This window comes from Hyalella azteca, unplaced genomic scaffold, assembly GCF_000764305.2.
Source record: "Hyalella azteca isolate HAZT.00-mixed unplaced genomic scaffold, Hazt_2.0.2 contig7995, whole genome shotgun sequence".
NCBI lineage: Eukaryota > Metazoa > Arthropoda > Malacostraca > Amphipoda > Hyalellidae > Hyalella > Hyalella azteca.
In genome coordinates, this window is record NW_025938101.1 from 185,972 (window position 1) to 204,202 (window position 18,231).

Genomic DNA, 18,231 nt, shown 5'->3' on the forward strand with positions numbered 1-18,231 from the left:
CTGCAACACTGCCAGCGGCGAGAAGCAAGCAACAGCATCGTGCATCAGGTGGCCCAAATGAGGGCGGATGAACGATAATCAGAGGCGACGATCCATCGTGGCCTGGGACTGCTATGTCCCAAACAAATACCAAGATACCAAGATTACTGTAAGGACAGCACAATGTAATGTGTAGCACTGTAAGGACAGCACAATGTAATGTGTAGCACTGTAATGACAGCACAATGTAATGTGTAGCACTGTAAGGACAGCACAATGTAATGTGTAGCACTGTAATGACAGCACAATGTAATGCCATCACACTGTAAGGTGTAGCACTGTAACGACATAACTCAGTTACTTCTAATATCGAATTTTACATTATAATTACATATCAGCCAATTACCAACAGTTCAAAATTACATATATTTTGAAGCTGTATTTTTCTTACAAAATATTGCAGGGGTAAAGAAGTAATTTTAAAATGTCTCCGAAAAATTACCTCATAAAGAGGGCAGCTGCAGAGCCTTAGCTCTGATAGCTGCGGGAAATAATTGATATTATAAACAGTGGCCCAGTCGGCGACTTTAGTGGCGTTGAGGCTGAGGTATTTGAGGCACGGGAACACGTCGCTGTACCGCCCTGACGCCGGCAGTTCTGCGATGGGGCACTCGGCCAACACCAGGGCCTCCAGTTTAGGGAAAACTTCGCCTAAAATTTCAATCTGGAATAATAAATTGGTCAATATGACATTACACGGGAATGGGAGGTGGTTACGGAAACATCATCGTGAGTGCTGGCAATAATGATTGCTGGGTAACACGAACAATCTTTAATCTCAATAACATTCAACGTAAAAAATTAGACATATTATAGTGACACATAGATAAGCTATTGAAAGAGATGCATGGAGAAACAATTAAATGAGAAGCATGGAAAACAATTGAATAAGAAGCATGAAGAAACAATTGGATGTAAATGATAAGGACTAACCTGCTCCCAGTCGTCGGCAGGATTGTTATTAAAATGAACGCGGGTGACAGTAGGGAACTTGCGGTCGCTTCTGGTCAGTTTGTGGTAGTCATTCATGCAGACGTGGAGCTCCTCAAGTCTGTCAGGGGGTGCAATATGCATTACAATTTGTCATTAATAAACACTGGGCTTTATATTATCAAATATCATAATACTCGGTATTAGATACTTTAAAGCCATATAATTCTAGTATAGTTATCTATCGATATGTCGCGTTTCATCTAGAGCGACATCTAGAGCGCTTCATCTAGAGCGCTTGATCTAGAGCGGCTTCTCTTCATCGCGAATTTTCAAGTCTCACTCTTCCCCGAGTGCATACAGTTTGGTTGACCTGTAGTTCCTTTAAAAACCCAAGACAAAGAGCTAAATTTGAGTTACTACGTACGCCACAGACACAGAGATGTGGCATAGAACTCAGCGCAACAGAGAGTCTTGAGTATAGCGGACAGGAGACTCTCTGGCAGAGGAGGTGCAGGAGTACCTGGGGGAGTATGCGAGGAGGTGCAGGAGGTACCTGGGGGAGTATGCGAGGAGGTGCAGGAGGTACCTGGGGGAGTATGCGAGGAGGTGCATCACCTCATCCCAATGTTTGAGTTTGTTCTTGGAAATGTCGAGTTCTCGGACTCCTTCGCACAACAATAGCACACACCTCATCCCAATGTTTGAGTTTGTTCTTGGAAATGTCGAGTTCTCGGACTCCTTCGCAGCGCTTCTCGACCTCGCCGTCCTCGCCCGCCTCCTCGATCTCGCAGTCCGCCAGGATGAGCACGGACGGCAGGCGCGGTCGGCCGCTGCGCCGCAGCTGCAGCGCGATGCACGACACCTCCGTCACGACCGTGTCATCGTCGCCGTACTTGTTGTCGCAAGCCTCAGGCAGACTGGGCATCGTCGTTACGCGCCTTCTTCGTCTGCAGTCCAATGAAATGTTGTCTCAGAACGCGGCCACGTAATAAATGAAATGAACAAAGTTCTGAGAGTACGCATTAAAAATGATTCTTTCAGCAGCTAATGCATCGCAAATACAGGTGTTCGTTTAACTATAAAATCTTGAGCCATCCGAATTTCACTACAGTAAAAAAATTCGTTATAATTTCTCTTACGAAATGGCAGGCTCGATCTGAACCCTCCATTACCATATTGAGCAAAACTCATAATAAAACATTGTAAATAACAAAATAACACTGGTTTACAGCTGAGAAATTTTATATCAAGATCTCTAATAAAGTAACGAGATCTCTTGAAGTAACTCTAGAATTTATTTGGATTGCGGCTATACAATACAATGTCTTACTACACACTTGAGAGCAGAAAAAGAAGTAATAACACACAAAGAACAATGCGTAGTGCACGCAACCGGAATATATTGCACCGATATTACATGGTCTATGAAATCAAGAGCGAAATTTACACAGGCGCAGCCACAGCTTCTGCAAACAATACACACAATGGCCTTTATGGCGGGATTTTATTGCATGACGCGATGGTTTAGACCGCCAACCTTGAGGAGCGGTGTGTTAATACGTTACATTTTTCTGCAGAAACGCGACGCATCCAAGCGAAGACTGTAAACAGAGCAATTCAATCACCGCACACCTCAGTCAACCCTGACCTACATAACTGCTCAATAGAGCTACGCATTCGAGCAACATTCTCATCGTCATCCACAACTATTGTCAGCAACGCTGGACCGAGCAATTGAATTTTTATCTGGAAGTGTCTTGAAATATGTAATAGGTACAAAAAAAGTAAATAGCTTGCCAGCATAGATTGTTTCTCCAGCAACAGGTTTGTTCTGAATATTATAATAATGATTGTCAAAATAAAACCGTCTTTCTATTTAATCAAAGCGAGTACTTTTCACCGTTTGACATGGAATGGAGAGTTCAATGAACCGCCATTAGACGCGACAGTAACTCCGCATATTTTTCACTGGTGTGCGAAAGCGACGACGGTCGAGTTTCGTCTTTCGAGGGACCGTTGTAACAGCTGGTCCGGTGGCGACTAATGCATCAAGAAAATTCTCACGCCGCTGGCTGGAACGCTGACTCCATTCTCACTGAGCTTCACCCGGAACTTCAGCAACAACGTCAATTACAAAGCAGGGGAAAACTGAACGGTGTTCTGAGCAACAGATGAACGAGCTGGACTAGCTGAGTCAATTAAAATGTGTTACGGACCAAGCGTCGATGATGGACGAGTCCGATTTACAAAACTGTCCAGCTGAATCCCAATCGTTAGAGGATTGTCCTCGTTATATAGCTGGTGGACCACATAAGAGAAGGAACACAAAGCTGGTGGATCACATGAGATCAGAGAGACATTCGAATAACAGCTCGGTAAGTAACTGAAAAAAAACTAATATAACAAAAATTTTGAACTAAAAATAAATAAAATCGCAGTTAAGAAAGTTATGTTTTTCCATCATTCCACGTATTCAAATGTCGACAATGTGGACACGCGAGAGCCAGAGCGCACGCAGGCGAGCGGAGCTTCCCAGTGGGTCACGGAGACGCTCGCCTGCGGCACACGGCAGCGTGGCGTGACTGACGCGCGGTCTACGCACGACCACAAGGGAAAGCGCTGCATCCTTACGAACATGTCCTACAATATCGAGGCTCATATAAACAATATCTGTTAGGGTTTATTTTGGTGATGTATTGACACGATGAACGTAGATACTGGTTTACGGGTGCACATGTATGGACGACAGGCTCGCACGGCCGCAAGCGAAAGCGCTGCATCCTTACGAACATGTCCTACAATATCGAGGCTCATACGAACAATATCTGTTAGGGTTTATTTTGGTGATGTATTGACACGATGAACGTGGATGCTTGATTACGGGTGCACATGTATGGACGACAGGCTCGCACGACCACAAGCGAAGGAGCTGAATCCTAACAAATAAGGCTTACAGTGCACGACTTAAAAGAAGGTTGTCTATTAGTGTTGATTTTAATGATAGCACTGGCACAATGAACGTGATATTTAATATTGCTTAACTGCTGCACACACGAAACTTCTGCGGCAGTAAATATCTCAATGCAATTTATGCATTCGTACGAATTTTTACGGAAGTTTTATCACGCAATCGCAAAAGGAAACGCAGTTTTGGCTGCCCTACCGTCAAGTTTCCTTTTTCAGAAATCATTTTCGAGATAAACTTCAGCATTGACGTCAGCAACGAGAAGCACTACATATATATACTTATCGAAAAGGCATTAATAATATTATAAAAGTTTATTCAGATGATAGTTTATACCAAACTAAAAAGGAGGCACCAGCTAAGAGGCAATTAACGAAAAAAATCAAGGCCTTGATATTAAAAACTATAAAGTAGGCAGACGGTGCAGACCTCAATGAAGGTTGCGGACGATGAGAAGCGAACGTGAAACGCTACTGAGCATTAAGCGAGGTTCATCTTCATGTAAATCATCTCGAGTTCTGCGTCGGCACCATGCCATATGATCTAAAACATTATAACGAATAAATGAATGTTGACAACTTATGAAAAAATTTGCAATGATTCGATCTAACTTAACGCTTTCGCGGGCAAGCATATAAATATGCAAAAATTTGAGTTCCAGAAACCAGTACAAGAAAATATTAACTATTATAAAATATATTTACTTCCATGTATTTTTCAAAATTATTCATATTGGAATAGTTAATCTTACTTTTGAAGTTACCATTCATTATAAAATAGGTACCGTATATATTACTACGTCCGTCTATTAATGAAATGCGGAATGAGCGTGAATTTCATTGCCCGAGTCAAAACATTAATTTAAATGCTTGTATATGAATTTTTGGGCATTGCAGAGGGCGATAATATGCAGAGAGCGATGGTCAGATGCTTGGCTATTGGCAGACGCATGATAATGAAGCCCTAAACACAAACCGGCGCCTGTGGTGAGTCTTTTAAATAGATTTTAAGTGATCATGTATGGTAACTTGCCTGCAAAAGAGTTAAGACCGTGACTCACGTAATACTCATGGGTACATGCAAGGTAGTTCAATAAGGACGCAGTGATGTGGTAACCCAGGGCAACCGCTATAGTCGTATTCCTGGCTCTCACTTGAACATTTCATCCCAATCACGGTAACAGAAAGCGAATTATTTGAAGCAACCGTAAAACAAAAGAAATAACCTAGCATACCTGCGCCTGATGCAGGAAAGTCACTAGCGATCATCCTGATGTATAAAAAAATTTACAAAAGTGCGATTAATAGCAATAGCATTACGTTGTTACTGGCTACTTTAGGACCTGCGCTCGTGCTGCCAGATGTGAACACATGCACCAGCCAGCGGATCAGCTTGCGATACATAGATAAGATAGCGCGGAGTGCATGCAAGGCAACGTAACGGTATAGGGTAGGAGGTGACGTCACCAGAGGCAGGCACTGAGCCCTTGCCCAGCGAGACGTCAAAGCCAAATGCGCAGGATCTCAGTAATTGCGAGGTAGGGAGGCGATCACCAAACGAAGGTCTAAACCTCGAGCAAAGATCAGGCGCGCCATGCAGTACCCATTGGCCTTGAAGCTCGTCCAACACCCCAAGGTACTCAACATGCACTCGTATTGTGGAAATGGAGATATTGTGAGGTACTTATACGAAGTTCAGAGATTAGTACATTGAAACGAACTTCATGGTATTTATACTGAATATTGTGCAGTATTCTTAGCATGTGCACACAGACATCGTTGGCGCCAAACGCAAATAGTGCACGGCTGCATAGGCGATGCAGCTGCGGCTCTGTGCTGCTACTGCGTGTGCGAACGTATGGCAATCACCTTGAATATCTTACAAGAGTGTACCTCATTGTTTGTCTAAGGGCATACAATGCAAGGAAGACGTCATGGGTGTCTTTCTACTTCTTAAAGTTAAAAGCAGGATGGTTTTCTCGCAATGCACTTAATGTTCAAGAAAAAATAGACGCATTGAATAGAAGAGACACTATTGCGATTCCTGTAGAATTTATAGACAGGCGGAGTGTTTGGTAAATATATTCGACAAGATAGAAAACCAAATTTCCGTTCAAGAGGCCGATAATCATCAAAGCCGATGAAATGAAATACATCGCGTATCATGAGGAGTTACAATACAAACAATATAAATGACATGTGTAGAGGGTTTAATTGCTAGTCTATCAACAGTTTGCAGTAGTTAATTTATTGCGGGAAGAACCACACTCTTGCGATGTATTAACATGCTATTAACAGCGATTCAAGGGCTCTAGAAATCCTCAATTGTTTAATCAGCGTAATAAAATAACGAAGTTCCGCCGTAATCGCTGACGAACACTAATATTGAGAGCATGTTATGATTTCCGTTGATTCTTTACTGCTTGTAGAAGGTACACAAAAGCAATTCAATTTAAAGTATATCTTGCAGAAACAGTGAAATAGTTTATCACAACAAATTTGGTATGGAAAATCGTACAACAATCGTGTACATATAAGTGAGTTGCACGACAGCTGAGTAGGCAGAGCTGAAGCGGGCGCATGAAGGCAGCGTCAGTTGGCTCGCCAAGACGGAGATAGTTGACCCCAAATAAACTGGTTCTGAAGCTGCATTCTGAAACTCGTCACGATCACTGTGACGATAATAATTTTATACGCACGGCCGTAACTGGCAGACAAACTTAATATTACCTTAACTATGGGGCTGTTATGAATTATGAGGCCTAAAAATTAAGAGACCTCTTCCAGGGCTCTTAACAGCGCAAGCGTGAGCTGGCCGCGGCCGAGTGCATCCTTCGCTTCTACGACTCTATAATTCATGACAGGAATGAGCCCATGGTATTAACAAATGTGATTCTTGTATGGCAACTACCGTATGTATGTTAATAGGGAATTTTTGCAGAACAATGTATTTTTGCAATGATAACTAAATAATTATGTATATCTTGAGCAAGAAATACTATCATTCAAGCCATGAAAATCTACAAAAAATTAAGTGAGCACAGCTAAGCAGTGTAGTATATTATAGTAGGTATAGATAATGTTGTCATAATCACGTCATATTTTTAAACTTAGTATCATATTACTCATATTAAAAATTTTTTAGACAGAAGGTTAAAAAAAACTAACTATGAATTTGGCCAGTATCATCCAGAGATCTTTTGCCAATCAAATTAAGCAATCAAGTGAACAGCATCAATTACTAAGTGAATCTAAGCGCTTAGCAGCTAGTAGGAGATGACAATAGTTAATTTTTAAGTGAAAAATAAAAGGTTAAGGAGGAAGCAAGCAGCAGGAAGATGATCACCATAACAATTTTCATTGTTCAACGGCTAACGAGGAGACAGATGACCAGTGCCTGATAGAAGTATCTGTGATACACTCCAGGAGTTCATATTGCTCATATCAATGAATCATCACAAATTATACATCAAGTTTTTACAGCCACAATGTAAGTATCAAACAGACATTCTAAATATCAGTTAGCAGCCTTATCTCAATTTCTCAATGAGCGAAAACCAACAGACCACATAGAAAATTTTACTCATACCAACAGTCTTTGCCTAATTCGATCAATTGAAATTAGTAACATTTGATTTATCATATTTTATTTTTATATGTGACATTGAGAGCACACTCAAAACCAACAGATCAGCATTCAGCATAACAGCATTGCCATTTGCCATTGATGTCATAGTGTTAGTCTTGCTTATGAAAAATCTGCTCTCTGCTGCAAGTCTGCAAATATTCTTGAACCAGAGCTTCAGCAGCCCAGCCAGTTTAGGAGGCTTGGAGCCAAATGAATTAGACCATTTCAATTACATAGTATCTTATTTTTTGCAAAAATGCCTGGTGAGGCAGTTAGATTATATAGGTATTCCTAAAAATCAACTAAAATAAGTTACCTTGGCATTAAAAATTCCAACAATAATTTGTCCTTTACCATTTTAGTTATTATGGTAATGGTTTATAGTAAACACTCAAACAACAATAAAACCATCAGTATCAAAATCATGATGTTTAACAATCGAACTATCAACTAATCAAGTATTATGGATTCATGCATACCATCGCCATCGGCAGCGATCGCCTGAAGACAAAAATGATGTGCTCTAAAGCACAAACTGAATGACTTCATCTCAGTTGCATGAAAAGCAATCGAGCCTGTGAAAGTAAGTATTTCGTTTTCTAGATAGATTTACAAATGAAAGACCCATTTCGTATTGAAATTGAGTATAATTGACAGATGCAATATGTTAATCACTTAATGGTACAAAATACAGGAGACCGGGTTATAACCGCACGCGACCGTTTAAAAATATTTACCTTGCGTATTAAATTTACGTTTCCTATTAACCGTAGCCGTAGGGCACAAAAGAAATAGAACGAATGAAACTTGTAACAAGTTCAGTAAAGCTTGACTCTAACGCCTCCCATAACCGAATCGACATGCATACTGAACAATGTAAACACAAGAAAGCAAAGTTCCAACAGCTGAGTAAAGGTGCCAAGTATTAATTTTAATGTCAGAGGTTTGAAGTTTTCTCTTAATGAATGCATGTATGAAGTAATTTATAATATTGTATCTGAATCTTATTTTATTAAAGTCTAAAAAGTTTCCTAATTTCCTTCTACCAGGCTTAATAGAAAAATTCATTGTAATCACTTATGGTACAGTAACAAATTACATTTAATTCCTGTGAAAATATTTTCAGAAAAGCTTTATGAATGATGAATCTCTTAGAAGTCTTAGGTTGACTTTTCTACAATTAATATGAACGATTTTTCCAGATATATTTACGCAGAATTAAAAATCAACTCGCAGAATGAAAAAAACTTTGGAATGGGAAAATATACTAGTTGGAAACTTTCAACAGCTGTCTGCACACAAAGACCAAATTTCATGCTAACAGAAATCGATTATACCAACATACAAATACGCTTTAAAAAACTTTCACATAGTCTCGAAATCTGTTTTTTCCAAGAGCAGACACATACTGGGGGAAAATTTTACAATTTCAATGCAAATGAGATTATTTAGGCTATTCTACTTGATCAGTGATCGCTGCATAGCCTACGTGACCATGTCTGTTTGTTCTGTCGCTCATCGTTACGATGGCAACTACAGTAAGACTTCTCTGGGCTGTTCGAAGAGTAGGTACGTGTTATCAGTCAGCCTCGCCCGCTGCAACTAGAGCAATCATCACTAATCGCTATTATAATCTATATCATCTGAGAGAATTGAATACAACTACAATAATGGCCTCCGGATTTGTCGGGTCGAACTCTGGTCTTCTGTTTCGTCAGGTGAGATATTTTATAAATACGTACTACCACCGGGCCGTCCGGGCGCCACTATGATAAATCGATCGAGGGTTATACTTTCTAATGAGTTTAAAATTTATTATCAGAAAGTGTTGTTTCGGTACTGCCAAAATAGGGCCATTGAAATTAAGTAACAGCTATTTCTGCTTTATGTTATTTGTCACTTGTCAGTAAACACTAAACTAATCATCGATAGCCTAATTATGGATTAAAATTGTCCAACTGATGTCTGAATCAGTCTGATAATGTGCCATTTCTGCCGTACTGATGGAAGTAGAGAAGACCAGTGTCCAGTGACCACAATTACACTACCATATCCTTGGAACAATTTTTGGTTGATATTATCTAGGAAATATGGGTTTGAGTCTTTGAGAATAATTGTGTAAAAATTTTTGCTCCCAAATCATGTTATTATATTAAAATTTGATGCATAATGATGTATATATATATATATATATGATAATTCCATTATTTGAAATTCCCTAAGCACATGTTCATGTAGCCTTTTCTTGTTTTCTATGATATAAAATTTCAGCTTTTTGACCGGGATAGCTGCACCTACACTTACCTGCTGGCAGACACTGCTACCAAAGAAGCCCTCTTGATTGACCCTGTGATTGAATTGGCTCAGAGAGATGCTACTCTCATCAAGCAGCTGAAATTGAATCTCAAATATGTGGGTGAGTACTAACACTATATTAGGTGACATCAAAATTTGAATTTTCTACCTGGTAGTCTGGTACTGATATCATGAGTTACAGCTCCAATGTGACATTTTTAATATATATGGAATCTTGCAGAATAATCATTTACTTGTGTTACCAATTAGATAGGAGGTACTTGAACTTCATCTATCAGGAATCTTGCTGCTCTAAAAATAATTGAAAAGAAGATAGATGTTTTCTACAATTGCTGGGCATCATCTGTCCACTTCTTGATTTTTTTAATTTAGATGTAAAGTTAAATATTTAATTGACTTATCATTGCTCAAAGTATTGGATTTAGCATGAACAAATTCTACTTTATTGCCTTCATATGTTGGGGCAAATGAAGGAAATTGTTAACTTGATTCGAAATTATCAAAATGGGTTTGACGATTGTGTCAACCAATACCATGCCATCCTTTACCAGGCTTACAAATAATTAAGTCTTTATTCTTAGATAGGTGTATCATGATGGAAGTCATGAGGTTGTAAAAAGAGAAAAGCTAATGGGATTTGAAGCCATAGAAATGATGGTATGCTAAGCTTTAAATTTTGCCAATGAATGTGGCTGTGGCCTGTGGGAGAGTTTAAAGTAGTTACATTTTTTCATGTTCAAGTAATTTAATAATGTACCATAGAATAATAATTTATACACTCTTAAGTAACTCATTAATGTGAACAACTAAGAGGAAGACCTAATGATATAAAAATATTGGTGGCATAAATGGCCTCTCAAATAATTAATTTCCCTTTCTTTACAGTCAACACTCACGTGCATGCAGACCACATTACCGGCTCTGGGATGCTGAAGAAGCTTGTGCCAGGCTGTGTGTCTGTTCTATCTGAGGCTTCTGGCGGAGATGCTGATCTTAAAGTCAATCCTGGTGATGTCATCAAAGTGGGAGCTGTGGAGCTGGAAGTGCGTGCCACTCCTGGTCACACTGCAGGTGAACATTACTACTCAAATTACTGCACTCCAAATATGTCAGACATGCTATTTTTGTGAATTAATTCCGAGCTGTGAAAATGTAATCGGATATCAAGATTCGGGGAAAAGCTGTTATTTTTATTTATACAGGGTGAACCAGAATTAACTGACCCTTTTAATTTGTTAATAAATAAAAAACTAAGAACGTTATGAAGTTGAAACTTGTTTTATTTAAAAGAAGAACATTTTTATGGTAATATTGTATCCTAGTTTTTAGGATACAATATTACGTACAATATTTTAACTACTAATACATATTATTAATACATAATAAATATGTTAACTAATACAATAATAAAATATTGTAATAGGATACAATATTTTAACTAGGATACAATATTACCATAAAAATGTTCTTCTTTTAAATAAAACAAGTTTCAACTTCATAATGTTCTTAGTTTTTTATTTATTAACAAATTAAAGGGTCAGTTAATTCTGGTTCACCCTGTATATAAAAGGTTTTAGTTCTTGTTTGCTTCATGAATGATCTTGTCGCCAGGCTGTGTGACGTTTGTGGACCACGCCCACGGCATGGCGTTCACAGGTGATGCACTGCTTATTGGTGGCTGTGGCAGGACCGACTTCCAGGAGGGCAACCCCGAGACCCTCTACAAGGCTGTACACTCTCAGATCCTGACCCTGCCTGACCAATATCTCCTCTACCCTGCCCACGACTACCAAGGTTTTTGTTTAGGTTCAGTTCCTCCAGATCCACAAGGCTGTGAGGGTTATTCCTTAGGATGTCATTCAATCACTGTGAGATTTTTTTATGCGTCTGCCTACTAGAATGTTTTTTTTAGTTTTATTAATTACAAAATTTTTTGTGAAAATTTTTACTGGATTCCTTCTGGTACTCTATACATACTGTATATATATGGTTCGATTGAAGACCAGAGCATACTTTTTATTGACAACTTTCTTATTGTTTTTTTTTTTCAATAAGCCAATATTTTCAGACATATACAGTGGGGGGAAATAAATATTCGTACACTTGAAAAATCGTATTTTAATGTATGTAAGTACACAAACTTAACAGGAAATGTGATTTAAATTATGTATAGAGACGCATAGTATTCAAAAATAAGTGAACATGTTGCATTGTTTTTTGTTGCATTGAGATTTAATTTCTTTTGATAGTATTTTTGAATACTATGCGTCTCTATACATAATTTAAATCACTTTTCCTGTTAAATTTGTGTACTTACATACATTAAAATACGATTTTTCAAGTGTACGAATATTTATTTCCCCCCACTGTAATATTCATTATCAAGCAGGTGAAGGGTTTTGCAACACCTGAAAATTAACTTTTAGAAATGGCAGTAGTACAAATCAAGGGTATTGTGGATACAGGTTGAAATCCAAGCTTAAAATTACTCTGAAAATTATTTCAGGGTCCTGCCAAATCCTGTAGTTTGGAGGTAGATGGCTGACGACTCGCTGTTGATAATGAAGGCCTCAGCTATTGCGATTATTTTCACCCATTTCAGAGTAATTTTTAGCTTAGATTTCAAACAGTACCTATCCTCAATACTCTTGGTTGGTACTACTACTGTCATTTCCAAAAGTTAATTATCAAGTATTGCAAAACCCTTCACCTGCTTGATAATGAACATTGTATATTTGAAACGTCACACTCCATTAAAATGTCATTTGGTAACCTGCTTTTCGATCTCCTGGGGCCAAGAAGAAATTTTGTTTGTCTCATTAAAAAAAAAACAAGAAGATTGTTATTAAAAAGCATGCTGAATGCATAAGAGAAAAGCTTCTGCAGAATCACACTAATATATATTCGTATAAGGTGGCAGATTTTTCTTGTTGAAACACGTACGATTAATGAACTTGGTGGATTTTGAAACACAATTATTTTCTTGTGTTTCAACATGAAAATTCTGCCACCTAATACTAGAGTATATTTTTTTACTGAAACATTTAGTTCCTTTATTTAAAGACATTTTGGATTAGATTAGATTGAACGTGATTTCATTTGTTCTTAAAATAATTATATTATCTTTTTTTAATTTATATCAGCTGAACTATCATCTATAATTATTTTTTTTACTGGTTTCACATCGTCAATGTTTGTTTTAAGTGTCATTCATCATGTCTTCAAAAACTTTTCATGTTATCGTTTCAGGAAACCTTATCTTTTCCTTTGTCGGTGTAGATATTTCATGATACAAACTTGTTTCCATTACAGGGCTCACCGTTACTTCTGTCAAGGAGGAGAAGGAAAACAACCCCCGGCTCACCAAAAGTCTCACTGAATTCGTGGAGATAATGAACAACTTGGGGCTGCCTTACCCGCGCAAAATAGGTAGGTTAAATATGGTATCCGAGAAGTCTTGTCTCTCAAGTATGAATAGTATTAATTCTTCTTACTAATGGCTAATTTGCAATATATGTAATTTTTATCCAGATTATTTCATTATAATACGTAGTAGGTAGTTGCATACACACCCTATTTATATGTTTTCAAATTGATGTTGTTAATGGCTGCAAATTGTCAAGGGGTTTTAGTTTTACATTTTCTTTATGTAAATTCATTGCAGATGTCTCCCTGCCTGCAAACAAAGTGTGTGGTCTCTACAGTCTGCCTGATGATCTTGCAGCTGAGCTTCAAAAGGCATCATAGACTTCCCGCCATGGCATCTAAGCCAGGCAGATTTTCTTCTATCGGTTCTTTGATTTCGGTTCTCTGACTTTCTTGTGTATTGATTTTTTTGTTGGGAAACAGGGTGAACGTGCGTGGTTTCAATGTAATTATATATGTACTTGTTCTATGCCATTAATATGTTAGCTCAAGTTACCCTCAATATCTTTATTACTTAAGAAAAATATATCACACTGCACGAATTAGGCGATCAAGTCACGCAAGCTTTAATGTTTCGCACATGATTCACCTCAGCTGATGTGTTAACAATATGCCCGGAACAAGTGTGATATGTAATCTAAGCTTACTTTAATTAACTTTCAACATTTATTCAACGTGATACATTACATGAACCGGTCTGTTACCATTTAAAGAGTTCAGCACGCATGGCCTATTTAGTGCCTTACTGTCCAGCAATACATGGAAATTTTCTAGGTGGTCTTCATCGAATTTTATTACGAAAATTTTTCCGTAGTAGTACTAGGATTTGTTCACATGGTGATAGAAGCTGTGCTGTCGTGCACAATACAATAGAATGCTCACAAATGTTTATTAGCTATACAAAGTTGTTATGGAACCGGTACCGTGAAATATGAAAACATAGTTCAAAGTTAATATTATTGTTACAGTTTATGAATATTTTAAGTTTTTTAACGTCGATTGTGATTTTTAACGTTGCATTCGTGTTATTGCAAGAGCATTTATTTTGTACTAGAACAAAAAATTACCCCCTGCAGTTTTTACAAAGAAAAACAAAGGTATCGTGTTCGTCATTGGTTACGTTGCAACATGATGGTGATTAGGTCGTGCTAACGCGAGACGTCAGTAATTCCTTGCTGTTGTGAGCGCTTATGTCACAATGGAAGCCTCGAACTTGAGGTCGCGTCTACGTCCGTCATAACATACCGTACTCGCTTTCTTAATATTTTCATGTATGTAAACGTGCTTTGTTTCATATTATGATTTGAGACAAATTTCATATAATTAGCATTCCTGTGAATTTGATATAATTTAATATAGCAGTATTTAATACCAAGCTGCTTATACACCTAAAATAGCGAGCTGTGATTAAATTGGATTAAGATTAGAGGGATGCAAGCTTATACACATTTCGTGTAATTTTAAATGCCTTCCCAAACGATTTTACTTACAATAAAAATAAATACTTTATTCGATGTGAAGATTCTACTGATTCTTTTGGTGAAGAATAAAGTGTAAATTGATTTTGAAGTATAATTATCGAATGTGAGCAGCATAATAAGTAGGCCAGCAAGTCATTGGTCTCTGAGCAGAGATTTTCTTGAGCAACATTTAGACCTTATACAACTAGAGACAACAGCATCCTTCATTGCAGCCAGGATGAAAGAATCCAAGACCCTTTGAAGGAGTATTGGCATGGCATATGTGGTTAATCAAATGGTATTATGTCAACCTATTAAAGGGGCTGAAGGTAATTCACAAATTATCACCAAAGTCGTTCATCATTGCTGTTCAGAGAGCCATCTTTGGTAATCTTTCTTTTCTTTTTCAACTTTACGACTTTTTCGCCCGTAGGAATCCCTAAGCTCTTTCTTTTCTTGAAGCTCTGCTTCATCAGCTTCATAATCCTCCATCTGAATCCCATGGAAGTTCTCGCCACGCTCTCGATGCATCAGCTCCAGAAATGATATGTAGTCCTCCAGGGGTATGCCAAGAATCCTGAGGACATAAATGCGAAGGTACATACATGAAGCTCTTGACGTTTATTTTTTTCCAAGACAAAGATGGCTTTGTTCTTGGAAACTATCGGTCAAAATAATAGGCAAATAATCCTTGATATTTTAGTTGAAATCTTTGAGGAGAAATGCTCACTAGGCCTCACTCCCACAATAACGTATCCCCATGAAGTCGGACATAATAAGCAGAGAAAGCCAGTTAGTTCAACTCACTGTTTGCAGAACTGAGCATCAGACGAGTTCATGATGAGGTCGAGCTTGACATTCATGAGGTGACTGAGACGGTCACGGTGAAGTTTAGGCTTCTTGTACACACCGGTGCGTAGCATAGCTTCGTGTCGCTCTTTGATGTGCTGCAGAGAAAAGCTCAGGGTGTTGTTGTAGGAAATGTGCGGCTGATCCAAACCCATTTCCTGCACATTAACATCAATATAATTAATCAGTTTTAATCACATTATTTCAATTGAATCATAACTTATAGAAACTACAACATACTATGCTTATTTATTTTACAAATGGTAAACCTGTGTAATGTGAAGAATGTCACAACAATGATATTATAACAGCTATAACTGTTAGGAGATGTGAAATGAAAATGCAAGATTTTCTATCATAAAACATACTTCATAAATGTAAGAAATTTTTTCCCAGGTAGTTTTCCATGAATCAAGTAGAACATTTGGTGAGTTTTTAAAGAGATGCTTCAATTCTTTCTGTGGGAAAATATCCCGAAAGTTATCCAGTTTTTCTTCCATGTTTTTGTCCATTTCGATGAGTTGCGGACACCTGCATGGCATGCAAAATTGGCATTTAATACATTAATTGTTAACAGAGCAGTGCAAGAGGGTATAGAAACAAACTATGTTACCTATTTCATATTAGCATCTCAACAGAGAATCTTTGAAATTTCAAACACTTCACAAGGTAATCATCAATACAAGTAAATTAGTATATTTGAAAAAAAAAATAGAAAATGATCTCAAAGTCATTAATTTAAAATTCTTACCCTATAATTTATAAAAAATTATATCATTTCTTTTCATTATAAAAATTATTACACATTGAAACTTTAAAAGAAACCATTACTACAAATCTCTTCTGTTGATTGGAAAAAAATTTGCTCTACTTTTTAAAATGTGCATTAAATATGAATAAATCTACTCTTACTTACAGGTGCAACAATTGAGTCATTGGTTTATCAAGGTGCGGTAGAGATCCCAGTGCCATCAGTGCTGCTTCAAGATCTTGAGGGGACAATGACAAGATGTCACTGCCATAGTACATGATGACTCTAATCATGGCCTCAGGGCTGATATTATGGTTAATAAAGACTAATAATATTCTCTCTAGCTGTGAAACGCTTAGTTTAAAAACATGAGGCTCAATGAAGCCATCTGCATTTGAAGGCATTTGGCAGAATGCATGAATCAAATCTTCCTTCTTCACTCCAACATTGAGAAATTTCTGACAGATTTCTTCTATGTGATCTTCAGAGAAGCGATGCTTGTAATATTTTTTACCAAAATCTTGAATTTTTTCCAGATAATTATCAGCTGAATAATTACTGAAGTAATTTGAATTATTGATATAATTTTGTTGGCTTGTTGAAAGATTTTGAGGCATGGCAGGTGAAGGCTTCAATAAACAGGTTTGTTGCCTCAGATTAAATAAATTCCCTCTTTTAACCATTTGCTTATAAAAATGTAGACCTCTGATTTGTATTCTATTTGAAAATGACATCTTGGCGTTTCAAAATTACTATCTGCAAAAAAAAGAAAACAAGTTAGTGCCTGCAAGGCTGCAAGAAAGATGTCATATTAAACTTTTCACTTTTTCTACCAATTTATTATCCATCACAATGCTGTACTATACGGTATATATAAAGGTCCGGGTAACTTGAATCTATTAGTGCTAGTGAATAACACTTGACAGATTTAAAAGTACCTTGGAACTTGGCTTCATGTATGGTATAAGTTATATTATATATAGTATAAGTTAGATTCTATGTGAAAGGAAACAGTTGCTACTAGGAACTGATAAAAATGAAGAATGGCTTAAGAATTTTGATAGGTGGAATCCTAAGTTTATATGTTAAAATATTTTAATAAATATTTTGTAGTATTAAAAATCAATGTAAATAGTCACATTTTTGGAGATTTTACAGTTTGTTGCATTAATTAGTTTCTTACATTTTTGGCCCACCTCCTGCAGATGGAAAAGGATTCATAAAGAGTATTTTTTGCAATAGCAAGCAAATCATCTTCAGGATTTGGGCAAATTAATTGCTAATAAGCTTGTCTGAATTGTGTCTTCAGATCTTAACCCTAATTGCATAGGGTAGGCGGGAAAAAGCCCTTAATTTCTAATAACCCTTGTAAAAAACAACAAATCTCACAGCTCTGTCTGTTGAGATACTCATCTACTGAGATCTATTCTTGGTGTCAGATCAATAATATTTTAGCTATTTTGATCTATGATTGTTAGGTAGGCAATTTAGCAAAATATGTATAAACTTCATCACCGAGCAAGCTGCTCCAAGCGTTTGAGAGCTCCAGTCAAATGTACGATGTTAGTGTTCCACTAACTGCAGAGGTGGGAGGTGCTCAAGCTTTCCACTATGTCCATCCTTCTCATTTCATGTAATTTTTGCAATGGCAGCCTTGGCAGGCATTGAACTCAAAGACAATTTTGTGTCAGTCAATGACAAAAAAAACAGCACTGAAGAAGCACATGCACTGGTGCTGAAGATGCACATGCCCCAGCGATAAAGATGCACATGTTCTCAGGCAAACACACACGTGAAAGACTCACAGCCTCCTAACTATCGGTAACATCACCACATTATCAAGCAGTCAGAATTGTTTTTCACGG

At 37.5% G+C, this 18,231-nt stretch overlaps 3 protein-coding genes across 3 annotated transcripts in view; 1 reads left to right on the forward strand and 2 right to left on the reverse strand.

Annotated features, from left to right (window-relative positions):
* Positions 1 to 8,419, reverse strand: part of LOC108679597 (tubulin-specific chaperone cofactor E-like protein) — a 14,281-nt gene extending 5,862 nt beyond the window's left edge. The window contains exons 1-6 of the mRNA XM_047881447.1: positions 8,302 to 8,419; positions 1,646 to 1,919; positions 1,559 to 1,611; positions 973 to 1,090; positions 482 to 703; positions 304 to 317 (exon numbers count right to left, since the gene is read on the reverse strand). Of these exons, the coding sequence (XP_047737403.1) occupies positions 304 to 317; positions 482 to 703; positions 973 to 1,090; positions 1,559 to 1,611; positions 1,646 to 1,897 (659 nt within the window). The 5' untranslated portion in view covers positions 1,898 to 1,919; positions 8,302 to 8,419. The remainder of the gene's footprint in view (positions 1 to 303; positions 318 to 481; positions 704 to 972; positions 1,091 to 1,558; positions 1,612 to 1,645; positions 1,920 to 8,301) is intronic.
* Positions 8,420 to 8,861: 442 nt separating this feature from the next.
* On the forward strand, positions 8,862 to 14,869 carry LOC108679602 (persulfide dioxygenase ETHE1, mitochondrial). Its single transcript, XM_018168256.2, has 6 exons — positions 8,862 to 9,282; positions 9,836 to 9,980; positions 10,766 to 10,951; positions 11,492 to 11,674; positions 13,193 to 13,309; positions 13,545 to 14,869. Exons 1-6 carry the CDS (start codon positions 9,091 to 9,093, stop codon positions 13,625 to 13,627), a joined length of 906 nt encoding a protein of 301 aa, XP_018023745.1. The 5' UTR covers positions 8,862 to 9,090; the 3' UTR covers positions 13,628 to 14,869.
* LOC108679601 lies at positions 14,180 to 17,122 on the reverse strand. The gene is made up of 4 exons (XM_018168255.2): positions 16,532 to 17,122; positions 15,984 to 16,146; positions 15,574 to 15,773; positions 14,180 to 15,343 (listed from the first exon to the last, which is right to left on the reverse strand). Exons 1-4 carry the CDS (start codon positions 17,098 to 17,100, stop codon positions 15,127 to 15,129), a joined length of 1,149 nt encoding a protein of 382 aa, XP_018023744.1. The 5' UTR covers positions 17,101 to 17,122; the 3' UTR covers positions 14,180 to 15,126.
* Positions 17,123 to 18,231: the final 1,109 nt, after the last annotated feature.

Excerpts from the sequence above, each read along its gene's own strand:
- LOC108679601 (XM_018168255.2), bottom strand. The coding sequence starts at position 17,100 with ATGTCATTTTCAAATAGAATACAAATCAGAGGTCTACATTTTTATAAG. Across the intron at positions 16,147-16,531 it reads ATGACTCAATTGTTGCACCT|GTGTCCGCAACTCATCGAAA; the intron begins GTAAGTAAGAGT and ends CATGCCATGCAG. Across the intron at positions 15,774-15,983 it reads AAATTTCTTACATTTATGAA|GAAATGGGTTTGGATCAGCC; the intron begins GTATGTTTTATG and ends GTTAATGTGCAG.
- LOC108679602 (XM_018168256.2), top strand. The coding sequence starts at position 9,091 with ATGGCAACTACAGTAAGACTTCTCTGGGCTGTTCGAAGAGTAGGTACG. Across the intron at positions 9,981-10,765 it reads ATTGAATCTCAAATATGTGG|TCAACACTCACGTGCATGCA; the intron begins GTGAGTACTAAC and ends CTTTCTTTACAG. Across the intron at positions 10,952-11,491 it reads CACTCCTGGTCACACTGCAG|GCTGTGTGACGTTTGTGGAC; the intron begins GTGAACATTACT and ends TCTTGTCGCCAG.